Here is a 26439-nt window from a genome sequence, read left to right on the forward strand (position 1 = left end):
TTGGTCGAGTGGCGTTCTGGTGTGACGCTAGGCTTTACGCCGACGTTGGGGGCGGAGAGGGAGGGGAGACTAATGGCGCATCGCAGTCCGACCGATCCAGATCTCCACAAATAAACAACAGCATTACTTCACTATCTGGCCTAATTTGTACTTCTGCCAGTTCCACCGCGCTGCAGCAGCGCTTTGCGCTTTTGCTCATTGAGCAGATCGGCTGGGCTTCTTTTTAGCGGCTGCTCGGAGCACAAGAGGCCCAGAGGAAAGACGGAGGATCGGTGAGTGTGCAAACATGGTAAATGAACAATGTTTCTGCTCGTAACGTTACTCATTAAAGGGATAGTTCACCCAAAACTAAAAAATCTGTCACATTTTACTCACACCCGTGTTGCTTCAAACCTGCATGACATAATTTCTTTCGCAGAACACAAAAGAAGATGTTAGGCAGAATGTTAGGGATTGAAAGTGAATGGTGACTGCGACTGACATTCCTCCTGACATCTTCTTTTGTGCTCCTCTCAAAAAAACTCATACGGGTTTGCAATGATTATTATTATTTAGAACAATCCGTTTATGAACAATCCGTTTAATTTACAGAAGGTGCCTCTTAAAACGTTCTTGAAATCAATAAGTTGTGTGCTAGAAATAAGCCCCTCAGTTCGTTTTGTTTTATCTTTTAACCCATCTTTAGTCTATTTACTATGTTAGCTCTGTAACGCCTGTCACGTGGAGTAATAGTCAGGAAAAACAACTACATTTGTATGTTTATTGAACGTTTAGACAACTTTTTTTATGTTTATATGTGCTTTATATTATATTTTATATTTGATACATCATGCTTTAATAGCCCTTTTAGTATGATATAATGAAAATGTGGAGCTCACACTTGAGGAGGGGAAAAAACATCTACATTTTATTCAGAGGTCCAAATTGAGAGAAAATATGCAATTTGGTGCAGATGTTACTTATGTATGTGGCAACAAAGTAAAATGCAATTCTAATAGCTTGTAATGTAAATTACTGGGATTTCTAGTAACAGTATATCGGACTATTACATGAAATGCAAATATCAGCTGTCACTTTACATCTCTCAATAATGTGTATTAGTAATCCCAGCTAACACAAATACGTGACTGTGACGTAACTGCAACGTAATCTGGTGACCAAACTTTCGTCGTGGCAACGTAACTAGTTACGTCGTGGCAACCGGAAAAGTGAAATTCCTGGATTCGTTGCCACGACGTAACTTTGTAACGTTGTCAGTAAGTAACTGCGACGTCGTGGCAACGTTGCGGATCTACAGTCGTGTGTTGGTAACCAGTTGGTCATTTTAGTTTTTAATAATATGGGCGGACATCCAGTGGTCTAATTTAACTTGTCCTCATTTGCCCAAAACTATTATAGAGACTTTTTCAACGACATATGAAAGATACAGACTCAAAATTTGATTAATTCAGTCCATTTACTATAGAACAAAGCACAAACAGCAAAAACAGTATGCAAACAGGTTATACATTTAAATGAACAAGGTTTTCCCCAAAAGCTTGAACATCAAACTGCTCTTACACGTCTTCATTTTGGTGGCCCTAATAACGAAGCAAGAATAAGAAAAGAAAAATGCAAGAAAAAAAGAATAGTTGAGTGTTTTCCCATTTAAAATTTAAATACACAAAGCTAGAATCTGTATAAGCAGACAGTTTTGTTTAAAAATCACTCATATTTTTCTAACCATGGTCACAAAGTTATGTTGTGGCAAGTGCATTATTTCCTTTTAAAATAATTTGATAACTTCATGACGTATCACTATATTCTATAAAATCTTAGTTAGAATCTTAGAAATAATTTAATAAGTTTGAAATATTTAATACATATTATTTTGTTTTTGTATTCTTCTGAAGTCGTGATTACGATGTCCATTTTTTTTACTAGATAACTAGGCTAGTAGGCCTATTTATGATTATTCCTGAAGGCAGCATTAAGCCCCCAAAATGTCAGGTGGTGGTGCAACTGTCTGATCAAATGAACAGACTAAAAGAAAATAATTTAAAATGGTGTCTTAATAATAAAAAACTAAAAACTATGCCATCATTTTAGGTTTGAAGCCTTTCCTATAATTGTCAATTATATGAAAGGCTTCAAACCTAAAATGATGGCATAGTTTTTAATTTATTGTTTTTTATAAATATCAGTAGTTTTAAAGCTGTTGAGATAATTGAGAAACTTTTGTCCAGCAATTTGTATATTCTCAAATGTTATTATGAATTTTCAAGGTAATAACAGTAAACATGATAATGCATCATCCAGAGGAGCCTAACTGATCTCTTTGGCAGAGTGAAAAAGTTTGTAGAGCTCTCTCAAATACTGATAAAAACTGCTAATTTCAAGTATGGGTAGGTTGGTGGTACAATTTCCATGTCAGGTGGTACAACTACAATACATCATATTTTTGTTGTACCGCCTGACATAAAAACTTGAATTAGTTTAAACACTTTAAAATATCATTAAAAATCTGAAAATTGTTTAAACACATTGTCTTCAAGAGTGTGGATGTCATTAGAAGTCTTCCCAAGTGAGGCTGGATCCGAACTGGAGCTGCTGTAATCTCTAGTAAAATATGCTGAGCATCCTGAGATAGAAACAAGGAGACAACAGGAGAAAGATTAGCATTGCTGCTGTTCATATTATTTCAGGCAAAAGATGGTCATGTGAACTTTTTACTATTTCATGACATAGTGCAAGATTATGAGATGTGTTACCGTAATTGAATGGTTGGTTAAAGAGATGATTTAAATTAGGATAGTGTTTCTGGGCCCCAAACATTATCAGGAAGGTTATTCTAGAGTTATTCCTTTAGTTATACATATATATTTATATATATTTAATCCTAGAGTTATACATTTAGTGATCGACTGATATATCGGGCCGATGCGTTTTTTTAACCGATGCCAATACACGGCTGCTGCGTTCGCCGATAGTTTTTTCCCTGCATTATTTACAGACAGGCGTCTGTAATTTGAGACATTAAGGAATGTGATTTGGACTTTGACTTACTAGTCATATGGTGTGTAACGTCTTGGAGATGTTGTCTGATAGGATAGCCGCTCCGATTCTGCTGGGGTGCAGGCCATCAGCACGGTAGAGCCTAGGTCGCTCCCAGAACAGATTCCAATTATTTACAAAGAGCAGTTTCTGTTCATTACACCATGACATTAACCATTCATTTAGTGCAAACAATCTACTGAACCTTTCTTGTTCTTGTCGGTACGTGGGAAGCGGTCCAGACACGATGATCGTTGCTTCAGGCGATGTTCTGCGTACCGTCTCGATCAGGCTCCTGTAGTCCCTCTTCAGAACCTCCGTCTGCCGCAGCCTGATGTCGTTCACTCCCGCGTGCAGCACGACAGCTCCTTCAGTGTTTTCAGAAAATGGAGCAAGGTTTCAGAAATTGTGTTGGCAATTGAGAAAAAAAATAGTAATAGGAAATCATCTGATTTTAATGAGAAAACATGAACTAACGAGTTAGCATTTTAATATTTTAATACTATACATTCTTACAATGCAAACGTCCTAAACATTTCTGAGTATTATCAATGTTGAAAACAGTTGTGCTGATTACCGTAATCTTTTTGTTTAAACCAGTGTAACAGTTTAATCCATTTTCTTTTCTCTCTCTCTCCAGGATTCATTGTTAAATAGACCCAACATATATAAACACTAGTTTACACTACTGTTCAAAAGTTTGGGTTCAATAGAGTAAAAATAAATAAATAAATAAATAAAATAATATTTTATTCAGCAAGGATACATTAAATTGACCAGAAGAGAGAGAGAGTAAATATCTCTGTTTCAAATAAATGCTGCTTTTTTTTTTCTTTCATTCATCAAATAACCCTGAAAAACACAAAAATATGAAGCAGCACAACTGTTTTCAACACTGATAATAATCATAAATGTTTAATCTATGTTTTTAGTTTTACTTATTCACTAATTCATATTGCTCATACAGTGTCACTTACGTTTGGATGTCAAAACGTTCTTAAAATAAATTAAACAAATACATGTAAATATGAGAATTTTAAAAATAAGAAAATAACATATGCATGGTGATACAGTAACGTTAGGTGACAAAATATTGTAAGAAAATGGATATGAAGTTATTTCATGAAGTTCCTCACTTCACCTGTTTCCAACTTCTCTGGCAGCAGCTTTCTTCAGAGATGTTGAAGTAGTGGAGCTTCCCCTCTGTTGTAGAAGGATTATTTTGTTGCTGCTGAAACCACAGAACTATTTTTATCAATATTTGTTAACCATTGAGCTAGTTTCAGGCAAATTTCACACTCCATGTAAGTGACGTCATCGAGTACGTTTATGTTAAATACTAATACATACGTTTATGTTAAATAAATTAACTCACTTCCAAACTAACTTATTTCTAACAAAACTATCAAAACCTCTCATCTACCCGTAAGATGTGATTAAAAGCCTAAACTTTCATATCAAAAGCTCAAGCTGAAGTTAGCATAGCTAACGTTACCTCTTCTGAAAACGGTTGATATGCTAACGGACTTTTCCGGAAGACACGACTAAACCATTTCTATAAAGTAAATATTCAACAGAAGTGTGTCAATAACAAGTAAGAGAAGTGTCAAGAACAGTTGTGTGTATTATTTCTGTGATTTTAGAGACTAAACTCACCTGAAAGCACTGAAAACAACAACAGCGAGAGAGGGAGTTCTGCTGCTTGTCAGTTGCAGTCGGTCGGTGCCGCGCTGTCTCCATGGCAACTCATCTCCGCTCCAGTGTTTTAGGTCGACTCGAAGGTTCACGCGCACGCCCATTAAAACGTCAAAGCCACGCAACATTTACAAACATATCTATAACCTTACTTGAATAAAATGGACGTCTTTCAAACGTACGGAATACTAAACAAACAATTGAAACAAATAAAATATTTCATAGAAATGCAGTCTGATAAGTTGGTAATCAAATTACCGGCCAGTGACGGACGGTGCAGTTCCGTTGCCAGTAAGTCATGAAATTACCAAGTTATTACGAATAGAGTACGTATCTGCAACGTTGTTGGTTATCTTATAACCTAAGAAGGACGTACTGACGACGTTGTGGGTTGGTAATATGATGGTAATGAAATTTCGAGCATGCGACGTTGTAGTTACGTTGTCAGTTAGTAAAGTCATGACATGACCAAAAAGTACGAATTCATTACGTAACTGTTACGTCGTGTGTTAGCTGGGATATGACTATTAAATGCTTAGTTTTATGATCAAAGCTCTGTTTTAATTGTGGGGGGTAAAATGTATAATGTAATACAATACAATGATGATTGAGAAATGTACAGATAAACTTCTTCAAAAGCCTGTTGTATCATATATGATTCTTACATTTTAACCAGATAATCAAGTAAACGTTGCTTCAGTGTAGAAAATTGTTATCTTGAAATGTTACTAAAAATCATTAAAGACTTCACAGCTCAAATACCACGTGTACCACAACCTGAAGGTGGAAATGTTTAGAACTATACTAAACTTACTAAAGTATGAACTATCAATTAGAGGGTATAATGCATGTAGAAGATTGTGTACAACAGGATTTTTCAGATCAAGTTTTGATCATGTTGATCATTTAGATGCTTTAGAAAACCACGTATCAATTGATTCAGTAGGCTTTATATGGTTAAAATTAATGTTTTATTGCATATGTATCTACTTTAGTTCCATTGTAGCATTTAAAACAAGGTACAATACATACAAATGTTATATTTTTTCCTGCATACTGAGATGCTGACTTTCTCTATGTCTTTTGTTTCCTATAGAGAATATGTAAGAAACGTCAACATGACGTCCAGATTTAGTAAAACATATACACGGAAGAGAGGAGAGGCCAGCTCGAAGTTTGACGAGGTGTTTTCTAATAAGAAGGCTACGCTCAGCACCAAATGGGGAGAGACCACCTATAAGGCACAGTTGGGGGTCAAACGGCCCTCGTTCAAGCCAGAGGTTCCTGAGCTGACTAAACGACCCCGCTTTGATGATGATGACAGCTCAGAGGACCCATTTGGCTTTGACAGCGACGATGAGTCCAAAACGGTCACTTCCAGAGGTACTCCTCAATCTGAGATGGGCTCAGATGCAACAGGATCTGGGAATGAGCTGATAAATACTCCCAGTGGGGGCACAGCGGTGACCGGTATGGGTTCTTTCTCCTTGGGGAGCAGCTCAAACATCAGCAGCGGGGTGGTTGGTATGAATAGCCCAGGTATGAAATGAAACGCCTAAAGTTTGTTTTTGTGGAGCTCCTCATTCATGCTGAAATAGTTATGAGTGCATTACCGGAGACAGATCTTTAAGGGATAGTTCAGTTCACCCAAAAATGCTGTAATTTACTCACCCTCATGTTGGTCCAAATCGATAAGACTTTTTCTTCTGTTAACACGGTGAGACCTGGATTATAAATATTTAAATATAAACTTAATTAATTGAAAAGATTGGATTCTGTTCACAAATCAGCCATGGCTACTTCTCTAATTCATCTTAGATATAAATCTTAAATATCTAATAAATCTGTAATATATCTTAAAATATGTCAGTGCCATTGTTTTGTCTCAAGATGCACACTAGTAAACCCTAATCCTGGCTTAATCTAAGCCCCCTGTTTGTTCTTTTGTTCATCTTCGAAACTCAAATAAATTTTTTTGCCCACCCATTGAAAGTCCACGCAACCAAAATGTTACGCTCATAAAGACATTCAAAAGAATCAAGCAGTTTAATCCAAGTCTTCTGAAGAGACACGATCGCTTTGCAAAAATGAGAGGATACTAAATAACTTAATTTGTGTTCTGAAAATCAGAAAAAAAGCTTTTGGGTTTGCTTACGGGTGGAGAGGAGACCGTGATGAAGCCAATCAGTATATGGGGATGATTGGAGGCCATGATGGACAGAGGCCACTGGGCATATTTTAAATGATGGCATCATGGCAGAAGTTTAATTTGAGTGAACTATCCCTTTAAAACCAGGTGTAAATAGGTGCCTTTGAATAATGCCAAGGGAACTATTGGGTGACCACATTATGACTTCAGTTACTTTTAGATCACGGACAATCATCATCATCACACAAGAAATTGTCATGACACAATTATTATTGTGCTTCTGCTATGAGTCCATGCCCTTGGCTTTAGAGTAATTTAGGGTGCTTTGTTGGTCTTATTACTGGCCACTTAAAATGACCTTCTAGATCACTTGAGTCAGACCCATATTATGATGTCTGAGTCATTACGATGATCTCACACCATTGTGTTATGTGGGGTGATGAAGTCACTGTGTCTTTCTGCAGCAGGTTATACTGGTTGTATTCAGTGCTGAGAATAGCAGTAGCTCAGCTGAAGTTGAGGTGCTTGTGGAAGCACACTGGCATAGACTCTGGGGCTCAGCAGGATATTTTCAGCCCTATGCAGTCCACACTTTCCCTTGGCTCTTTAGCAAGGCTAATTATGGCTATTAGAGGAGCAGTGAAACAAGGGCTCAGGTTGTGATGACCCTCTAAGGATCATTAAACTTCTAATAGTAATATTAATTATATCTAATATCTACATCCGACTGTGGAAACATTTAGTGTGGGGTTTGAAAGAAATTTACTCACCCTTGTTGATCCAAACCTGTATGACATTATTTCTTCTGTGAAACACAAAAGAAGATATTTAGAAAATTAAGCTGGTTGCTTTTTTCTCCATGCAGTTGGGGTGAACGGGAATTGAAGTTTTCAAGCTTAAAAACATATAAAATCACCATAAAATCATAAAATGGTCCATATGACCAGTGTCTTAGCTTTGTATGAGGAATGGACCTACATTTAAAGTCCCCCTGTGGTGAAAATCAAGCTTGCTTTTAATGTTGTTTAAATGTCTATGTGGTGTTTTATGCTTTAAGACAAACCATGAACAAATTCATAAGTCAACACCATTGCTGAGTATTTTCTCCTTAAAACTACAGTGAACCAAAGACAGTCTAAATAAAACATTTTGAAATCGCTGGTGTTTCTGACTTCACAAACTACCTTGTAGCCAATCAGGTCAACTTGTGATTAGGGCTGTGCAAAAAAATAGATTTTTCGTTTAATCGATTTTTTAAATGTGGTCGATTCAAAATCGATTCTCAAAGGCCAAAAATCTATTTTTTTTCCATATTTATTTATCTATCACCCAAAAGCCAGTATTAGTTTTCCTACAGTTCATAGGCTTGCAGCCTCCATGTTACAGCTAATGTTAGTTTTCTCTTAAACACAAAATGACCTAATCCTGTTTGATCAAGGCATGCGACTATTCTGACTTTTCAGCATACATTTTTCATCTTGCATCAAAATCCTGTCTATTCAATGTATGCATTTGAAGTTGGGTTTAAATGTACCCATGCAAGTGTACCTAAAATAAAAAGTTTAATATACAGGTTTGTGGCTCTTAATTTCTTTTTGTTAATTAACCACTTGTAAACTTGTTCACCGTTTTAAAATAAATAAATATAGGTTTTGTATTAAATCTATATTCATTGAGTCGAATCGAGAATCGAAATCGAATCTAATTTAGAGCTTGCGAATCGAAATCGAATCTAATTTAGAGCTTGTGAATCGAAATCGAATAGAATTTAGAGCTTGCGAATCGAATAGAATTGGAACATCTGAATCGATACCCAGCCCTACTTGTGGTTGTCAACGAGTGGATCCCTGAACTGGCGTGAGTGAGTGGAGGCGGGGCTAATTTATTTGCATTTTCATAGAACCGTGTTTACGAAATGAGGCAAGGGTGTAGTTACATTCAAGCTGTTTTAAGGCATGAATTTTTTTTTTTCAAAGAAAAAAACTTTTAAAAATGTCATTTTGGTGATCAAAGATGAGTTTTAAGGGATACAATTATTGACTACAGGGGGACTTTAAGTAATTGTTAACTGAACATCCTTTTCCTCCCCTTGATGGGTTCATGAGAAAGTAGTGATTTCTGATTTGTGAACGAGTTATTTTAAGTCCTGTCTGTTTAATGAATTGGTTGATTCCGTTCACAAAGCCACTGAATGAATCATTCACAATCAAGTTGTAGAGTTCTCACTGTGTTCAACAGAAGAAAGTCATATGGGTTTAGCATTAAATGGTGGAATTTTCATTTTTGTGCGAACTATCCCTGTATGAATCCAGGGTTGTTGCATTTGTTTTAAATTTTAATTTAAGTTATATAATATTATATATATTTTTATAATGTGTATACATTTTAATAATTCTATTTTATATATTACAATTGTTATATTGCTATTGTTGATAAAATACTGTTTTATATAATATTCAATACTTTATATATTGCTATAGTTTATATATAAAAACCAACACTTTTCATTAGAGGTCGACCGATAGTGGATTTTACCGATAACGATAGCTAGGTTGGGCCATACTTGCCGATAACCGATTAATGAACCGATAGTTTTTAAAATTGATACTGGATAAAAACAAACATTATACTCCAAGTAAAACAGTGCTGAACTTTATTATAAAAATAAAAAAAACTGTATTGAACCATGAAAACATGCTAAATGAAATAAATATATAAATGTGAATAAATATTTAAGTCAATAAAAGACATTCATTCAAACTGAAACAAAAAGTAATACTCTAAATAACAAATAAAACCAGTTAGATTCAAAATTTAACTATTTAACTGTTCTTTTCAAGCCAACTTAATTAATAAAAAAGTAACAAAATTTGTATTAAAGTGAAGATGAAAAAATAAATAAATAACCGAAATCGAATGCTTTTCTGATTCGTTTATGTTTCTGTCGGCTGTATGAACATATCAGTTTGCTTACGTCTCTAGCTTTAAATATGCAACTTCTCTGCATATTTAATGCATAAAAGTGACCAGCTGGATATGAACTAATGCAAATATAGAGGTAACAATTGTGACATTAAACATTCGGGTCGGACTTACGTTTATGTTTGTCAGTGTTTTAACCGCTTGAGGTACTACTAATGTTACTAGCGTCCTCTCAGCCTCGAAGGCAAACAAACATACTGTTGTGCTGTTCTTTCTCTACTAATGCAGCATTTAGTCAACAAATTTATCACTTTATAATGATATGACAATGTACTGTATACATACATTTGAGCTGTCGGTGCTTTAAACGCGCGTCTGATGTCAGCGCTCTCCGCGCAGCATGTGCTCTCAGTGCAGCACGCAGAATCACGTGTCGAAATAAACAACACGAGGCACGAGTTTTTATTACACCTCTAGAGGCCGCTCTTATACTGCATCATGCCAGCAGACCCTTCTCAGCTCTTACACTGAATGACAGCGCGCGCTTCTCAGCCGCTCCAGCAATGGACGCAACCAGGAAAAACTATCGGTATATATTTTTGCCGATAACGATAGTTCCACCAGTCAACAATCGGTGCCGATTAATCGGCAAAACCGATGAATCGGTCGACCTCTACTTTTCATATAATATCGCGCATTGTTTATAATGTTATAGTGTGTTTTTAAACAATATTGTTATATTGTGGTGGTTGTGTTTTGATGTTTCACCAATTTCTTTGTTCATAACAATACAACACTTTTTATCTCAATTGCAGCTCAAACGTATCCAGCCTCATCACATGTCACTGGCACTGTAGGAGCCTGGAGCAGATCCAGTGTTACAGTAAGCAAACCATTCTCCCAGGTCTCCAGCTTGAAAACCCACAGTAGTAATGTTTCCGATGAATGGGACTCTTTCGGGGAGGACTCTCCTCCTGGGGGCGGCGAGGGGAGTTCTACCCAAGATGGGAACTCTTCTGATGGGCTCAAGAGCTCAGAGCAGTGCACCGCTGAATCTGAACCTACAGTGGAACCTGTTGACTTTGAGCAGCTTCCGCTTCTCAAACCATCCAGCAACAGAGTCTACCGACGACCACGAAATAAAGGGGCGGATGGTTCTGGAGCCGGTGATGCGCCGGTTCCTGCTGTGAGTCCAACACCAGCCTCTGTACCGGTGAAGAGCGCCAGTGCAGGGGTCGCTGGGAGTTCTGAGGTCAAGCCTGCAGGTCGGGGTCGGGTGAGGGACTACACGGTTCTTCACCCGTCCTGTGTGTCTGTGTGCAATGTGACCATACAGGACTCTATTGAAAGGAGCGTGGATGATTTTGTCACCCCAGTGCAAGCTGACATGGGAGAGGCGGGAACCTTCAGGAGGAAAATGGACACACAACCTGCCAAGCCAACCAGGTACAAATCAAGCCTTTTTATTTGCATTTGTAATTTGTTTAATTAGGCTGGTATTGGAAGCAGGTAAAATCAGTGGTTGTTTATTTAAATAGTGTTATTTTATATAATGTTTAAAAAAATAAATTTATAAGTATATAGTTATATAATATTTTTTTATAATGCTATAATGTATATTTAAACAGTATTGTATTATATAATATGTATTTTTAAATAATTCTCATTTATAATATATTTATTATAATTTACTCAAATTTATATATTTTTAACTTCAGTTATTCAAATTTGCAAATATGTATTTTTTTCTTTACTCTGTATTTAAGTTTGCAAAGCTAAAGTGCACTAAACATTTTTGTTTTATTTCAATTTGGAAATTCCACCCTATAATGTCAGAGGGTTTTGACTTTCAAACATTATAATATTGCAATATTACAAACTAAATATTATTTTTCGTTTAACTCCATTGACACCCTTAAAACAATTTGTCCTGGTGTTATTTTGCAGTGCATGGTCTTATATTGCAATCCTGCTCATAACTGTGCTCACTGCTCAATTATAAATTGATTAATATGTTTTATGGTACAGAAAATTGTAGAACACAAAAAAATAGTTTATTCTGTCATCTGTATTTTTATTTTTTCATCCTCTCTTTATTTATTTTTTAGGTTCAAACCCACTCAGAGTAAAAGCAAAAAGGAGACGAAACTGGAGTTTTTTGGCTTTGAGGCTCAGGCCGCAGATGGAGACGCCACTGCATCTGGCAGCACCAGCTACAAGATCAAATACTTTGGTTTTGACGAGCTGAGTGAGAGCGACAGCGAGGATGAGGACGACTCGGCAGCTAAAGAGAGAAGGAAGAATAAGAAGGCAGCAATGGAAGCTTTGGCCACCAGCGCGGGCAGTCCCCAGTTCAACGACTCGCAGGAGAGTCAACAGAGTCAAAGCAGCCTAAGTACAGGTACTCACAATCTTTTCATTTTTTCGAGATGGGAAATTTAAAGGGTAAAATTATAAATAATGATTATTTGTAGAGCAATCTCTGGATTCATGCTGGGGTTTTTTTTCTCTACCTATTGTCAGATTCGCAGGAGTCGCTGGATGAAACGGAAGCTTCAGGCTCACAGAAGGAACGACATGGAAAGCAAACTGACAAGTCAAAGGAGATCGGACGCAAGATCTTCAGCGGGCCAAAAAAAGTATGGCTAAAAAAGCTTTAACAGAAGAAGATTAACTTCATCAAAAAGCTACTGTTTTAATTTGTTAAATTTGTCATTTAATTGTTTTATTTGTGTTTTTAATAAAGTCTCCTGCTAAAGCCGTATATAATGCTCGTCACTGGAATCAACCCGAGCCTGAGGAAGTGCCTCATCCTGCTTCCTCTCATACTGTGGCTGCACCTGTACGTAAAATACTCTATTCATCAACTTATACCCTGAAATGTTCTTTGCCTTTGTGCACCATAATGTTGTTTTGTATTTGTTTGTTTGTTTAATTGTTTTTACAGAAGGCCAGTGTGTCCAGCAGCAGCAAAGACACAAATTCCCATAAAGATGATGGAGTGTTTAAAGCTCCGCCCCCTCCTCCTAAAGTCACTAAATCTGTCACTATTCCCACTGTGCCATACCAAGACATCGTCACTGCACTACAATGCAGGAAGGAGCACAAAGAGGTGAGCACTGCACTCTGGGAAATAATGTAAATGATTCTTTCTGAAATGTGTTCACTTAAACCAGTGTTATTTTAGTATTATTTATATACTACAGAGCTGCACGATTCTGGATAAATTTAGAATCACTATTGTTTTTGTTTAAAATAGTTAGCGGTTCTGAATAGACAACTAAACAAAAGTCCATTAAAAAAGTATTTAATTAATTTGAATAAATCTTTTTTTTTTTTTTTTTTTGGTATGAATGAATGATTCAATGACTCGCTCATAAAGACTTCACTTGTTTCATTACTGGATGAATCAGCATTTGTTGAAAAACATCTTGAATGAATAATTTAATGGCAAATTAAATTAAATGGCAAAAACGTTTTTTTTTAAATCTCTACTGGTGTAACAATTTAATTGGTACAATCTCTATTTGAAGCAATTTGATCGCTACCGAACTATAAACTTTTATCCCAGTACTTCTGCGATATGAATTATTGTAAGAAACCATGTGATAGAAAAGACTGTTTGTAAAGTAGTTTTCTGATGACGACTGCTCTCTCTGGCTCACTTGAATGTTACGCAGTGATCGTATTTTCAAAGGTTTAATAGACATTTTGTTCCAATTTCCAAATCTTTGACATTTAGGAGTAAGATCGCTTGGGTGTTTAAATTGATGTCACAATCGTCTAACGATTCATTGTACAGCTATAAAATATGTAAGGGATAATGTAGAGCGAGGCGGTTGTTAGAGCGAATACAACCCCGACAGGCTGATCATCAGGACTTGAGTCAGCCTGAAGAAATAAATCAACCTACCAAGTAAATAAAGGTTTGGTATTAACCTAACAAATAAATAAATAATTTGACAAGAAATATTGATTTAAAAAACGATTGTATTGCTTCCCCTAAAGAACACCGTGTCCATGGCAATGCTCTGTTTTTCATGGCAACAGTGTGTTATACCAGAGACAATTTATATAAGAGACATGCCACTTCCTCAATCCTCAATACAACTATAAAAGGAAAACCCGTAACGGCAAAGATGGCGGTTATATGCACATGTCCCGCCCCTCCCGCCGGAAAGCCAATCATCTGCTTTTAACAGTCAAGCCGAGAAACATTTAAGCCTATCGTCTGGTTCCACTGACGCATGCGCACAGTTGAGGTTTTGCCTGTTGGTGTCGTGAACCCTTGCGCATGCGTAGTAAAAGTATAACCTGTGGGGAAAAAGGCGTTTTAAACCTTATTTTGGGGCAAAGTCATCAAACTTTTTCAGCGATTTTTATCATATTTTACTGCTGTTTCTATCCATGCAGATTTTATGTCCCGGTGACCAGTGAAAGTGCAGTTCTGACTCTCTGCCCATTCATTTAGATAGGAGCCTGGTCTTGTTAGTCCGAAATAGCTGCCCGGAGGCGTTGCCAAGATGGTGGCCGAGTGGAATGACTTGCCTAATAGGACTTTGGTTATACTTAGCAGCGGTCTGTTATCAAGAAATAACAGACCGCATTCTACATTAGAATTCAACCAAGCCATGTAATAAACTATTATAGCATTTATTCATATTTTAAATTGGCTTTTATTTTTATATTTTCAGTTTTTAAAAGCAGCATTTCTAATTTTCTTTCAATTTCTTTATTTCTATTAACAAAATATTTTTTTAGTTAACAGTAACAACACTAACAAAAGACATGCTTATATTTTAATGTTTATTTCTTGTCCTGTGTGTGTTTGTGTAGTTGTACACAGTGGTCCAACATGTGAAGCACTTTAATGATGTGGTGGAGTTTGGGGAGAATCAAGAGTTCACTGATGACTTTGAGTATCTGGAGACGGGCCTGAATAGCACACAACCCCTCAACACACGCTGCCTTAGGTGAGACAAACGCTGAAAGAAGTGTTCTGGGTCATTTGCATATAACAACCTCATTTATATGTGCCGGAGCTGTAATTAGGTAGCTGTAAAGGGTTAGCTCACCCAAAAATGAAAATTCTGTCATCATTTACTCGCACTCATGCCATTCCAAACCCGCAAGACTTTCGTTCATCTTCGAAACACAAATGAAGATATTTTAGATTTACAACAGATTTAATTTATTTAGGCTTTTATTCACATATAAAAATGTATCAACTCACACATCAGCTGTGGTAAAGGAAAGCTCAAGCATGGTCGCTTGATGTGTGAGAGCCAGTGAGGTTCATTCCTTTGTGTTATGCTGCACGTTTGAGCTTCCCACAAGAACCAATGATGTTTGTTCTCACACTTCAAGCAGGTTTGGTTGAGCTTCTGTTTATGTTTGCTGATCAATGTTAATATGGGAATAAAAGCCTAAATTCAATCTGTTCATCATAAAAAGCGATTGTATCTCTTCAAAAAACAATTGCACTAAACCGCCCAATTCAAAGGGGTCATAACACACAGTTTCTGCCAATCTCATGTTAATCTTTAGTACCAATAGAGTAGTATTGCATCCTTCATATCTCCAAAGAGTCTTTCATTTTGTCAGATTTATAAAAGATACAGCTGTACCGCTTTCCAAAAACAATCAAGCTCCTGGAGGCGTGTCGTTGGCGGAGCTAAAGAGTCACTCCGTTGTTTGCGTGGTTTTAGAATAAACAAATGGACACTTCTAGTGGTCAGCTAAACAAATGTTTTTAAAAACACACAATACATCATCGCTTTATCCCTGGATAACTTTTGATTCACTATACGTTCATTTTTACATTATATGCACGTTTCACACACCCACGTCACGTGACTGCTCCAAATTCAAAGGTTTAAACATGCGGGTTGTTAAGGTGTATTGCGTTGCATTACTGTGAAAGTGTGTCTGCATTTATTTACTTATTTCATTACAAACAGGAAAAATGTCCACATCCACAATACAAAATGTTGTCTTTATTATTTTGAGTTACTAGGATTTATGCAAAGGAACAGATTGTTGTCATGTGGGCTATTTAATATATTGATTCATTAATTTATTAATCTATCCATTCATTCATTTTAGCTTCTTAGATTAATGCGTTGGTCGGTTGTGAAACATTTTGTGACTCACTTTCTCGTCGAGCTCTGATTTGAAAAGCTTTGAGTAATTAACCTTTTTCTGATACAATTGTGTGTAAAGCTGCACTTCGCCATCACTACCAAAAACACATTTCTTGGTGACATTGTTGATTTCGTGGTCTAAAAAACAAAATGACAAATCTTTCTCGAGCAACGAACGAAGAAACGAACGAAGCACGTTGATGGGCGTGCTCTTGCTCTCGCTCTGGTTGATATGTGCATGCGCTCTTCCGGGAGAAGTGCCCTTACTCGGAAAAAACTTTTTGAAATGTATACAAATACTGAAGGAGTAACAGAAATGCTCCAACTCGTTGTTTTTTTAAAACTTAGACCATGTTTATTTTAAAAGATATATTTTTGGGGACGGGATCAGGAAAGGTCCACCACAAGCCGGGACTCGAACTCGGGTCTCCCGAAGCACAACGGCGCTACATGTCGACGTATTTGCCCACGAGGCCATCGGCGCCGACAACTTTGGCCATGTTTAGCATGAAAATCCAACTCTGTAAATAACAGTGTACATGAGTCAGAATGCATGAAATACCCTTAGACATCCCCTTTCAAGCGACAAAGTGGTATATACATAGACTGTCAATGGAATGACAGAAATCTCAGATTTAATTTAAAAGATCTTACAGGTTTGGAAAGACATGAGAGTGAGTAATTCATGACAATTTTACAATTTTTGGGTGAACTATTCTTTTAATTATTTAATTTAACAATAACTACACTGAACACTAGCACCCCCACATACAATTGTAACATACAAAGATTTATAACACACAACCACTAATCTTTTTTTTCCCCTCCATTTTTGACTGCAGTGTAATCAGTCTGGCCACACGCTGTGCCATGCCAAGTTTCCGCATGCACCTGAGGGCCAGAGGGAAGGTGGCCCAGGTCTTTAAGATGCTCAGTGATGCCCAACAGCACCCAGTGAGTTTCTCATCCAGTACCTACCCATCAAACCAATCCAATCACCCAAACTGTCTTTAATTTACCAACAAACTAACTAATCTGTATAACCAAGCATCATTCTAAACAATCACAGCTCTATCATTATGAACACAGCTACAATGCTGTGTGGAACAACAGTTTGTTTACTTCATTAGTATACATTAATTGGAGATGTAATCATCTCCGCCGGCAGACAAGGGAGAAATGCAAACAGACGCTGAGCCGTTACTCTGTAAATCTCGTTAGTTCAGTTTACACAGATGGTGCACAATGTTTGCCTTGACTCTTTCGGCTTGACTTGAATGTATTTGTGTATTGAAGGATGTTCAGTAAAAAAAATAAACTAAATCCATTTAATGAGTCAAGACAGATGTTTAGAAGCAATAAGTCACAAGAGGCTATTAAGGGAAATTTTTTATAATCCAAAGTTTTGTTGCTTTTAGTTCATTTCTGTTAGCCACTGAGGCCATCTACATGCTGGCGTATAAGTTACGGTCAGATGTTTGCAATGTTTTCCTTCTCTCTCTCCCCCGTTCTTCTGGATCTGGTAGAATCTGTCTCTCTGCACGGCGTCTCTGATGTACATACTGAGTCGAGACCGGCTGAATATGGATCTGGACCGTTCCTGCCTGGAGCTGATGATCAGGCTGCTGGAACTAGAGCAGGATGACTCTGTAGCGGACCAGTTAACAGCTAAAGAGATGAGCAAAGTTAAAGAGAAGATCCGCAAACTCTGCGAAACAGTCCACAACAAGCATCTGGACCTGGAGAACATCACAGTGAGTGACTCCTGTATGAAGGTAAATGAGTAGCAAAACTCGAGAGCATGTAGATGTGAATTTGAGAACTTGTACGCTGAAATTTATACTCGCAGCTCCAATGTGAAAACCTGTAAAATACAAAACTGAAGTTGAATGGTGAGTTATGTACATACTGAATATTTATTGTTCAAGTTCTCAAATTCGCATCTACATGCTCTCAAGGTTTGCTACTCTTTTACCTTTTATACTCCTGTTTCTCGTATTTACTTGTCAGAACCAAACCTGAAAACCTATGAATATTTGAGAAGAAATGTACCTCCAGTCACCTTGGCTTTGTTCAGACAGGCAGCAGAAATCTGTTTTTGTTTGTAGTCTGAACAGTGTAGTTGTATACTAATTAGTTTAGTATTAGTTGTATATACAGTGTGTTTGTAGTCTGTAGTCAAGAAAGCATATGAAATCAAATGCTGTCTTTGCTACTTTGGGCTTTTTATTTTATAAAGGGTTTTCATTTATAAACATTGCATATTTTACATACACTACAGTTCAAGTCTCATATGCACACCAAGGCTGAAAGACAGAAAGATCAAAATTATAAATGCTTTTATTGTATGTGTAATTATTATTATTTTTAATTAGGGTTTATTCCAGAACTGACAGGCCTTTCAGAAAAAAAAATTATATGTATCGTCATAAGTGCTGCTTTGGTTTTAAAATGAAAACTTTTTGAAAATACTTTTATTTAAAGAAGTATAGTTTTTACTTTGTATGCACATCTGCTTGAATGCAATTCTCCAAACTGTTTCTTTCTGAATCTCAGACAGGTCATTTAGCGATGGAAACGCTACTATCTCTGACGTCCAAGCGAGCTGGAGACTGGTTTAAGGAGGAGCTGCGCTTACTTGGGGGACTGGACCACATCGTAGATAAAGGTACCCTACTTGAGTATATCTGTATTTTATTTGTAAATTTGTTAAAGGAAATGCCTAGAAATTATTTCTTTTTTTTTCTTTTTCTTTTTTGCCTTTAGTGAAAGAGTGTGTGGAGAACTTAAGTAAAGAAGAAGATAAAGAGAGTCTGGTGGCGTCACTCTGGGGAGCGGAGCGCTGCTTACGAGTTCTGGAGAGTGTGAGTGGACACCAGATTCATAATTTGAATTGATTTCCTTTAAAGAAAGACCTGCAATAATGAAATAACCTGCAGTAATTAAATTATAGCATGGACTTTATTGACAATTTTATATGTAATTATGCCACAGGCCGGCAGTCTTCTGATACACTGTGAATCTAATCAGATTTTAGAAATCACACCAAACAGGATTAAATGATGTAAAAGTGAATAAATGCAGAAATAAGCAAAATAACAGATTTAAAAAAATGTCACCTTTGACAGAAGATGAAAATGCTTGTTATTTTGGTGTGTCATTTAAAAAAAAACATTTCTCTTTCACATCCAGGTTACACTTCACAATCTCGAGAACCAGGCTTATCTGATCGCCTACAAGGAGTCCCAGCTCATAGTGTCCTCAGCAAGGTGTGTGTGTGATAATATAGAAAGTGTAGTCAGTGTTGTTTTGTGTGGCAGGACGGTTGTCATTCTGAGGTTGTGCATGTGTAGGGCCCTGCAGCATTGTGAGCAGATGATACAGCGTTACAGCCGAGAGGTCCCTTCATCAAGCTCCGCCCTCCCGCACAGTAGTCATAGCAACGTGGGCAAGGCCGTGGAGGATTGTATGAGAGCCGTTATCGGAGTTCTGCTCAACCTCACACATGATAACGGTGAGACGTGTAACAAAGAATTTATGCCTTGCTCAACACATACTGGAGAATGAAGCAATATAAAATTACTGTAATTGTATTAATGTAATACAAAGAATGTAATGTAACACTCTGTGACCCCTCAGAGTGGGGCAGCACTAAAACAGGTGAGCAGGATGGCTTCCTACTGACGGCTCTGGACTGCGTTCTTAAGGTCCCGCGTTATTTGCCTCAGGAGCAGAGATTTGACATTCGTGTCCTGGTGAGATGGCACTTTTCTTTTTCTAAAATAGAATCATATCAGTTAAGGCTGTTGGTCTATTAGATGTTTTTCAAACATCCTATAATTAATCACAATGAATTACACCTGACATTTTTGTAATCATAAAAATATTTTCAGAATCATATATTTTTGTAATTATAAATATATTGAATCTCCTAATTAATGTGGAAATGATACAAATATGTAAAATATAATATATACATAAGTATTTGTTTAATTTGTTAATGGCTGGGTACATGTGGGCCATCCTTAGTTGGCTGCTCTTGCATCACGTGAAAATGGATGATGCGATAATTATTTTAATGCGTTAAAACTGCAAATATTAATCACAGAAATTAACACATTATTTTCCCAGCCCTAATATAAGTTAAAGTACAAATTTCATATAAATATGAGGAAATAAAATTAAAACAGCGGTAAGTTGTTATCAGTTATTTAAACTTTGGTTCAAGTACTAAGATAACTATTAAAGTAAACAGGCTTTAATATAAAATGTACATGCATTGAAAATGTAATAAAAAGAAAAACAAATGACAATGAATAATAGCCGCAGAACAAAAATGCAAATGAAAACAACAGTGCTTGAGGTTTTTTAGACGTCTAACAGCAGTATGAAGTTAAACGTCGAAACATTGTTCTTTGTGTCATTTACATTCACTGAAGCCAACTGTCAGAGTTTGTACTACTGACTGGTTTTGTTATATAGTGTAGAGTCTGCTTAGTACTGAAGTGCCGTGTCGAAACTTGAATGTGAATGGGTGTGCGCAGGGTCTTGGTCTGCTGATAAATCTGGTGGAGTACAGTGCCAGAAACAGACACTGTCTGGTGGAGATGGAGCTGGACTTGAGCTACCTGATGGAGACGGGGGTACAAGTGAAGACGGAGAACGACGTGAAGACAGAAGGAGAGGAGGAGAGTAAGACGGAGGGCGAGAAGGGCCCTGCAACACTAAAGTCGTCAAACGCTCTGGCTGCTCTGGTTCAGGTGACTAGCAGGAGTCTCCACATTTGACCTGCGAGATGGCCTGCTTCAAGTGTTTATCCTTAAATCTGATAAATATTAGCCACTTAATAAAGGTGTTTCTGTGTGTGCAGCTCTTCCTTGAACGGGAGCAAGCAGCTGTACTAGCTGAGGCGCAGACTGATGATCTCATAAGCGAAGCGCCCAAACCTCAGGCAGACCAGAGCGGAGAGTGGAAGGAAACATCCGGAGAGATCCAGTGGGTCGCCTCGGAAACCAATGACACAAATGAAACCAATGACAAGAAAGAGGAGGAGGAAGAGGAGCTTGACCTCAATAAAGGTAACAACTTGTTTGGATTTAACTTGGTGCAGTCGCATTTAGTTATCTCAATAAAATCTGTGTTATCTGAAATTTCGCATAAGGGCAAAATATTTCCCAGCACAGATTTCACATCGGGTTCAGGTGTTTTGCGTGAATTCACCGTATTGACCAACAGAATGCTGCTTGGTTTGAAAGAGATTTCTGTGTAAGTGATGCTTTGCAATCACTACACCATTGACAGTGGACAATGAACCTTTTTGTTGGCAGAATTTCACTGAAACTTCTCTAATGTGACTGCACCTTAGCTGACATTAAATTGTTATTAAAAGATTAAAGGCTCCATAAACATAATACTTTTGTCCTATTCTTTGTCATTTGTGTTTGTACTCTGCTGTGTGGGTCAAAGTGGGTCACAAGACTGCTTTGAGTGGGTCATGGAGTGTGTAGTAAAAAAAAAAAAACGTAATTCTAAAAGTTTTTCTGATGCAAGACTTTTATTTTGAAAGCTGTTTACTTCTGTCAGATGCAGTTAAGTAAAGCGTTGTCCTGATTCAGTATCTGTTGTCTGATGTTGTCAGGCTATATGTCAGTGTCATTATTCTAACATTATTTTCTTAGCTAAAAAGTAAAGGAAGATAAGGTCGTTTTTTAGATAAAGTCCCTTGCCTCAAAAATTAACAACCAGTTTTAATAAATATGTTTGATTGGTTCAAATTCCTAAAAATGTGGGTTGCAGCTTAATGATCATGTGAAAATGAGGGTCCCATGACGAAACCAGTTGAGAACCAGTTGTTTACTAAAGGGCAAGCTTTTAGGGAAGGAAATTCTGGCTAATTTCCACTTTCTTTTTCAGCCCTGCAGCATGCTGGGAAACACATGGAGGACAGCATTGTGGCGTCATACTCAGCTCTTCTGCTTGGGTGTCTATGTCAGGAGAGTCCGGTGAGCATCACTTCCTGTCACTCTTTAGGTGCTCTAAAGAGCAGTTGGTTAGTTTTGAACCAAAAAGGATTTTTTAAATTTGACCGTGATCAACAAAAAATATTTAAAATGAACCAAATTTCTACGAATTGGTAACTTTATATGCAGTTGTTTAATACAAAATAATAATAATAAGTATTCAAGTATATAAGTATTTTGTAGATGTAACTTCAGCTGTGTGCAATGGGTCTCTACAATTTTCTCCATTTTCTTTGTAAACTGCTCCAGTTCAGTCAGGTTGCGTGGAGTAGAAAATACTCACAAATTCTCAATTGAAAATCTGGATTTTGACTTGGCTGCTTCAGGGTATTAATGTTGCTGTTGTCGTTGATGATGTTAAGCCATTACATTAGCTTGGGTTTTTTGTCTTGCTGGGAAACAAATCTTCTCCCAGGTTACTGGTGTCTTGCAAGTTTTCCTTCAGAATTTCCCTCTTTTTTAGCTGCTTTCATCTGACCCTTGTAAAGCCCAAAGTATACTTCGGCCGTCCACGTTCCGCGATTGTCCTTACACTGTCCGTGTGATGTAATTAAACGAGTGACTTGAACGCTTGAAAACTAAGTCCACTAGATAGTGCTGAACTCGCTCACACCAATAGGACTATACTTTGAAATGCTTGCATGCTCAATGTGCGTGAGACGGAGCGGAACGTGGAAAATGAAGTCTACCCGGGCCTTAAGCCCTTATGGGTCTGATGCAGAGAAGCATTTCTACAGCATTATGATGTCACCTCCATGATCCACGGTGGGGATGGTGTGTTTCTGATTATGCTCAGTGTGTAGCTTACACACGACATTATGTTTAGTCTGATGGACAAAAACTTGACTTTGATCTCATCAATCTACAGAACCGTCTCCAGCTGGAGTCTCCCACATGCTTTCTGGAAAGCTCTAGTCGACATTTTTTTAATAGTGTCTTTCTCCTTACCACTTTCCAATAAAGCTGTGAGTGGTGCAGCACCTCGGTAACGGTTCTGCACAGTCTCTTGCATTTCTTCCACTGAAGCTTGTAGCTCCCTCAGGGTCGTCATGGGTGGATTTACAGCTGTGTCAATACTCCATTTCTTACCTGATCTAACAGTACTCCCAGGGATGTTCAGTGATTTCGAAATCTTGTATTCATCCCCTGCCTTGTGCTTTTCAATTACCTTTTCATGGAGATACTTGGTGTTCTTTTTATCTTCACGGTCTATGATCTGCCACAATAACAACTCACCAGAAGTTGAACCTTGCAGATAGATGTTTATTTGTACTATAATCAATTGAAACCCTGTTTGACCCTATTTTTCTGTTGATAAGTGACAAAAAAAGCAAAATTAAGTTTGCAAAATCAGTGTTGAAAAATATTAAATCCAAGGGTGTTGTGTGGAAGATCGCCAACGTGTGGAAAATCTACACTGCCATTTGGGAGTCAATATATATATATATATACCGTATATAAAATGTTCTATATTCATCAAATCCTGAAAAAAAAAAATAATTAAGCAGCACAACTGTTTTCAACATTGATAATAATAAATGTTTCTTGAGCACCAAATCAGCATATTAAGAATTATTCCTGAAGGATCATGTGACACTGAAGACTGGTTAATGATGCTGAAAATGCAGTAGCTTCAGTAGCTCAAATAAAATTAAAAGCGGTTATTTAAATTGTAGTAATATTTAGCAATATTGATGTATTATTGTATAAAAAAAAAGTAGCCTTTGTGAGCATAAGATACTTTTTTCAAAAACATTTAAAAAAAAACTTACCGACCGTAACTTTTGAATGGTATTATATGATAATGACATGAAGAATGAAAATGCTATTTATAATAATTGATGAATGCTTTAAAAAGAATGAGTAAAAAAAACTTCATGACTTTTTTGCTAAAATATTTAGATGTAATTAAACATTTATCTTTTCTATCTCTTTCTTAGATGAATGTGAAAACCGTACGGGAAAATCTTCCTAAGGGAGATTTCTCTATCATGGCTGAAATGCTGAAGAAATTCCTTAATTTCATGAACCTGACGGTAAGTGCTACAATGATGACAAACATTTTGCACCTTGCATTCCACATTTAAAAATGGCAAGTGTTACAATATTTTACTGACCTTTGACAAAAATGTACAACCCAGTTAGTAAGTAAAAGATGATCAATTGTTGTGCAAATTCTGTAGTGCACATTACTTGCTTGAATGTGGATCATGAAAAAAGCATCCAAAGGGTTTCAGGGATCATAAACTGCAATATTTTAAGATTTTGAAAAGGCATTTTGCAGGTTAGAGTACCCAGTGAGTCAATGTATAAAAAGTAATGTAGGAACTAGATTTAAATATATACTTCTAAAACACTATTAAGGCTTCTGGAGTCGTTTTGTGAGAGTTTTACTTCCACATCTGAAAACCGCCAAACCAGAAGTGGCGTAACGGGAGGGAGAGCGGTCAAAGTAAACATTTTGCACTCTTCAAAGGCATGTTTATTGTCCGGTACAGTGTTATTTACCTACTACCGGTCCTGTGATAATCAGTGGGCGGGGCTACAGTGGTAACGATGTAGAAGTAGTCGTTGATCTCGTTCTGCAAAGGCATCGTTCACCTATATATGATGTCATAAATGGGCATATTCCAAACCGAGTCGTTCTCTAGGCTTGGTTTAAAAAAAAAGCTGTTTTTGGACTAACAAGGAAGTTTTCAGTTCTGAAACTTACAGGATATTCTCACAGTAAGATGATGGCCTCTTATGTCAAAAGCTCAAGGAAAATTTTATTTCTCAATTCACGGCGCCTTTAATGTGACCAGATCACAACTAGATAGCAATGTAATGCCAGGTCGCCATTGATACAAAATGTTTGGCTGTGCTCTGATATCTGGCCAATGACATTTAAAATCAGTATTTTACTTCTCTCATTTCTTTCCTATCACACCAGTGTTCTGTTGGAACCACAGGACAAAAATCTATCTCACGGGTGATTGATTATTTGGAGCACTGTTAGCAGAGGTGTCGCAGTTCCCCCTCTTCCATGGGATAAATCTGGACCTGGCAACGTGCCTTAGGCCCTTCAGGACAAGAGGCAGCAGTTCCGGTGGTAAAGGTGGTTAAGCGTCACGTCGCCTGAGCGACTCACTGCAGAGACTTTTGTTTTCCCCTCTTTCTTTTTGCTTGTTTTTACATTGTGTGTTTTTTCAAATGCTGTCTTTCTCTCCCATGCTCTCTCACACACTCACTCAGCTGTGTGTTTGCATAATATTTGGTTTTTAATGCACTGATCCCCATGTAAAACAAAAACTAAGCTGTGTTTTGAAACGAGCGATTTTAAGCTACCGGTAGTTGTCCTTGCTTGTATTGTAAAGATTTACACTAAACCTAGTAACTTATTGATATTTCAAACACTGAGGTCTGAGGCATTGTTGGCCGTTTTAGGACTGACTGTTTGCACACGATGTTTGTTCAGACAGTGCAGTCGGTATCTGATGTATTTACATCAGTAATGATGTAAGCGTTAGCACAATCCCAAAAGACTTTCTCATACATTAACTCATAGTTGTAGAAACTGGAAACTCTGCCTCTTCTCAGGACATAATTCATGAATATACTGCGCCCAAAACTGGTGTTACATACACTACCATTTAAACGCCTCTTATATGCTAACTAAGGCTGCATTTATTTGATCAAAAATACAGTACAACAGTGAAAAATTAAAGAAGAAAATTGGTGCTCAAGAAATATTTATTATTATTATTATCAATGTTGAAAACAGTAGTGCTGCTTAATTTTTTGTGTAGAAACTGTTTTACAATTTTATTCAGGATTCTTTGATCAGCATTGAACAGCATTTATTTGAAATGGTAAATTAACTGAAATTAACTGTCATTTTTTCATTAATTCAATGCAGAAATTAAAGTATTAATTTCTTTGGAGAAAAAAAAATCGTACAAACCCCAAACTTTTGTATCCCAATGACAAATATGTTCGAGTGCAGATCCGATCTGACTGTTCAAACAGATGCGTGCCACATGGATGTGGTGTAGATCAGGTTTTTGACTGCAAAAAAATCTGATCTGCAAAAAAAGGAAAAATATTGTTGCCAGTCTGAAGAAAGTCTAAGATGCCCGATGAACCAAAGATAAACGCAAACATGAAAACAAGTTGAATTTTCTTGTACTGCTTAAAGAATGTTTTACGACAGTGTCATTGTTTCTTTCACATGTATTGAAACCAAGCTATTATGATTAATATCTTTTAAAATTACAGTGATAACCGTAAGCAAGAAGTTTTGATGATTTTACGTGGATATGTGGGAAGGATCGTAGAGGTTTCTGGTTTCTTTGATCATCCTCTGGCTTCTATAGTTTTAGTTTTTTTTTTTTCTGTGTGAAGAATCATCACCTGACATTACCCATGATTTAATTTTTTTTTCCGTTTTTAATCTATTTTAGTTTTGTAGTCTGGGCTGTGAGGCTCATTTTAATGT

The 26439-nt window shown here is 37.0% G+C and overlaps 1 protein-coding gene and 1 long non-coding RNA gene across 3 annotated transcripts; one reads left to right on the forward strand and one right to left on the reverse strand.

Moving 5' to 3' along the window:
• wapla (WAPL cohesin release factor a) lies at positions 1-26439 on the forward strand. 2 transcript variants are annotated; one of them, XM_079632100.1, is made up of 20 exons: positions 1-272; positions 5825-6267; positions 10615-11245; positions 11908-12200; positions 12323-12438; positions 12546-12641; positions 12747-12911; positions 14636-14772; positions 16785-16896; positions 17469-17696; positions 18499-18610; positions 18709-18806; positions 19135-19211; positions 19296-19456; positions 19582-19697; positions 20487-20702; positions 20813-21020; positions 21856-21944; positions 23903-23998; positions 24895-26439. In XM_079632100.1, the coding sequence occupies exons 2-20, from the start codon at positions 5847-5849 to the stop codon at positions 24958-24960; spliced, it is 3438 nt and encodes a 1145-aa protein (XP_079488226.1). In that variant the 5' UTR covers positions 1-272; positions 5825-5846; the 3' UTR covers positions 24961-26439. The 2 variants fall into 2 exon arrangements, with proteins under 2 accessions (XP_079488226.1, XP_079488227.1); XM_079632101.1 differs by having other exon boundaries at positions 57-289.
• Positions 1438-4830, reverse strand: LOC307008851. The gene is made up of 4 exons (XR_013799914.1): positions 4707-4830; positions 4175-4278; positions 3046-3401; positions 1438-2620 (listed from the first exon to the last, which is right to left on the reverse strand). It is a non-coding gene; the product is annotated as an uncharacterized lncRNA (long non-coding RNA).

This window comes from Phoxinus phoxinus (genome assembly GCF_949152265.1).
Source record: "Phoxinus phoxinus genome assembly, chromosome: 13".
NCBI lineage: Eukaryota > Metazoa > Chordata > Actinopteri > Cypriniformes > Leuciscidae > Phoxinus > Phoxinus phoxinus.

Coding starts and splice junctions, on each gene's coding strand:
- wapla (XM_079632100.1), top strand. CDS start 5,847: ATGACGTCCAGATTTAGTAAAACATATACACGGAAGAGAGGAGAGGCC. Junction 21,021..21,855: donor GGAGCTTGACCTCAATAAAG/GTAACAACTTGT, acceptor TTTCTTTTTCAG/CCCTGCAGCATGCTGGGAAA. Junction 23,999..24,894: donor TTAATTTCATGAACCTGACG/GTAAGTGCTACA, acceptor CTATCACACCAG/TGTTCTGTTGGAACCACAGG.